Here is a 2,707-nt window from a genome sequence, read left to right as displayed (position 1 = left end):
TTAATCGACCATGTGAGGTCAAAAGGCAGCAGTTCCTGGAGAACGAGGTCACGAGGGCTAAGGACAGAATGAAGAGCAGGGCAGGAAACACAGAGGAAGTGGGGTACACGACTCCTATGCAGGGAATCGCCGTGCAGGAGAGGAAACCAAACGTGTGTGAGTTGCTGAGTGGGAATCAGATCTCTTTGGTTAGGCCTCCGCCTGATTCACAACAGAGAGTGAGAAATGTTTATGAAGTTAAAGCCTCGATTTCCAACTCAGAGAAACAAGAACAAGTCCACCCATGCCACGGACAAGCCGTGAGGCAGGCCAGAGTTCACTTGACAAAGAGCCTGCCAGGAGTGCCCGAGATACGTGCAGTGCTTGGGAAATGTTTGCTCCCCCCGCCCCTTTCTCCCTTGTATCTCATTTTAGATAGGACATGTCAACAGATGCCGTGAAATAAATGCAACAGAACGAAGGCCGATGTTTATTTATCCTTTGGTGAAGCGTTGGTCTGCTGAACCAGCAAGTTCAAACCTACCGGCTGCTCTTCAAGAGATCGACGAGGCTGTCTGCTGCTATAGTCACCGTCTCAAAAATCCTACGGCATAGTTCTCCTCTGTCCCTCAGGCGGCTGTGCATCGCGGGATTGACTCCGGGACGGTGCGTCTGGTCGCCGGCTGCAGGTCATACCTGAGTGGAAGGTTCCTGCTGGTCCTGTGAAGAAGCTTGTCTCGCTTGCGCCCTGGGCTGCAGGTGGAGCAGGTGGCACAGGTGTCTCCTGAAGGCCTTGTCAAAAACCACGTGGAGGAGAGGATTGACGCCACAGTGGAGGGCGGCAATGATTTCCGTAACGTGCACTGCCCTGTCCAGGCCGTAGGTGCTCTTGCAGTCCTGCAGGGAGAAGTGTTCTTTGAAAGTAGACAGGAGAAGGGCAATGTTATAGGGCGCCCACATCAGAAGGAAGACGGCCGTGATGGCCAAGGTCAACTTGTAAAGATCATCCCTCTTCTCCCTGAAGCGCCGTGTTCGGCTCATCAGCACGTGGCAGCACATAAACACCAACAGCGGCAGCAGAAGTCCCAAGATGTTCATCTCTAAGGTCAGAGACCGCTGCCAGATCCTGTCGGCTGGCAGAAAAGGTGGCTTGCTGTACAAACACTTGTCTTCCCATCCTTCCACCTGAGGCCTGTCTACCATGTGCTCGGGCAGAGTGGCCAGAACAGCCACCGTCCACACCAGGGCACTGGTGAAGAAGCCCCAGGGCACTTTCCTGGAGGACCTGGTCATGCATTGCACTTGAAGAAACACCAGGTACCAGTGCAGTGTCAGGAGCATGTTCAAACAGGCCTCGCTGTACAAACCTGCGGTGTAGATGCCCACCAAGATCTGACACCTGCGGCCCCCCAGCGCCCAGCCACGTGAGGCCGAGTGAGCCCAGAAGGGCAGGGTCAGTGAGAAGAGCATGTTGGAAATGGCCAGGTTCAGGAAATAGACATTCTCCATGCGTCTCAGGCCTTTGTGTCTGAGCAGGATGTGCAGCACCAGGAGATTGAGCAGTGCACAGACCACAAACACAATGGGGTACAGCTTCGGGAGCAGCTGGGCCGAGAGCAGCTTGGGCTGGTAGGAATCACACTGTTGTATGGTGCTGTGATTCAGATCGCCCTCGATGAGGACGTCATAGTCCTCCTCGGGCGCCGCCGTGTAATTATCCATCGTCGGACTCCCCTGTGGATAAAGGAGAAGTCATTCCTCCCCCACTTCCTACAGGAAACAAAAAGAACAGGACGCCCCCCCTGCGGCTATGTTGTCAGGTGCCACGGGAGCGGGGAAACCTGACTTGTGACACAAGAGCCTCATTTCCCCAGAGCATTTCCTCAGCTGTCAACTTTGCGGGAGCCGGCGGCTGTTAGTCTTTGGTGAGCCACCCAGCGGCCAGTGCTCCGGTGGCCATCTGTCCCCTTTCCTGACCTTTCATGTCCATCAGGGTTGGTTTACAACCCAGGAGCTTAAAAATAAACATTTCCTGCCCCCAAGAGCAGCTCCTGGAACAGCCCGAGCCCCCTCGTGCTCAGTCATACGCCAGGTCCCGCGGGGGCCCATAAAAGTAAACACCACACCTCCCAGTATCTCAAGTTGCCTCCGGGCAGGGCAGAAGCAGGTTTTGCCCGCTTGCAGACAACCTGTAAGAAAACACAGAACGAAAGCGAACCAAACAACCTGGTCTGATTTTCAAAAGCAAAAAAAAAAAAAAGAAAGAAACTCGGCAAGGTTGGTCATCGATAGACGTCCACACCGTCCACTCACCCACAGAAGCAGCTTTCCCACGACAGCCAGAGATGGCCTGGTCTCGAAGGACGGGGACAACTGTTCGCAAAAGTGAAACCAGACTGGGTGTCTGCCTGGATTTCACCAGCGGGCTAGACTCAGATGGCATACCACTTCACTGAGTTCCTGGGCGGGGGGAGGGCCCGGCCTCCAGACCGACCATCCACAGAATGGGGGGACTAGTCCTGGACAGCTCAGGGTAGGAACAAATAACCCAAACCTGGCTTTCTTCTGCACTGCCTGGCTCGGGCCTGACCCTCAGGGGAAAGAGCGCCGTGTGCTCAGTCCATTGTCCGGGAGCCCTGGCCCAGCAGCCAGCACCCCTGAGAGCCCCTTAGAGCCTCCAGAGCTTTCACCAGAGAGCCAGCAAGTATTTCTGAAGACACTGAAAGAA

The 2,707-nt window shown here is 55.1% G+C and overlaps 1 protein-coding gene across 1 annotated transcript; it reads right to left on the bottom strand.

Moving 5' to 3' along the window:
• Window positions 1-389: 389 nt before the first annotated feature.
• On the bottom strand, window positions 390-2,417 carry CCRL2 (C-C motif chemokine receptor like 2). Its single transcript, XM_075548971.1, has 2 exons — window positions 2,293-2,417; window positions 390-1,713 (listed from the first exon to the last, which is right to left on the bottom strand). Exon 2 carries the CDS (start codon window positions 1,699-1,701, stop codon window positions 670-672), a length of 1,032 nt encoding a protein of 343 aa, XP_075405086.1. The 5' UTR covers window positions 1,702-1,713; window positions 2,293-2,417; the 3' UTR covers window positions 390-669.
• Window positions 2,418-2,707: the final 290 nt, after the last annotated feature.

This window comes from Tenrec ecaudatus, chromosome 4 (genome assembly GCF_050624435.1).
Source record: "Tenrec ecaudatus isolate mTenEca1 chromosome 4, mTenEca1.hap1, whole genome shotgun sequence".
Classification (NCBI taxonomy): domain Eukaryota; kingdom Metazoa; phylum Chordata; class Mammalia; order Afrosoricida; family Tenrecidae; genus Tenrec; species Tenrec ecaudatus.
Note: the sequence above shows the minus strand (reverse complement) of the source record. Positions and strands in the feature narration are given on the sequence as shown.

Excerpts from the sequence above, each read along its gene's own strand:
- CCRL2 (XM_075548971.1), bottom strand. The coding sequence starts at position 1,701 with ATGGATAATTACACGGCGGCGCCCGAGGAGGACTATGACGTCCTCATC.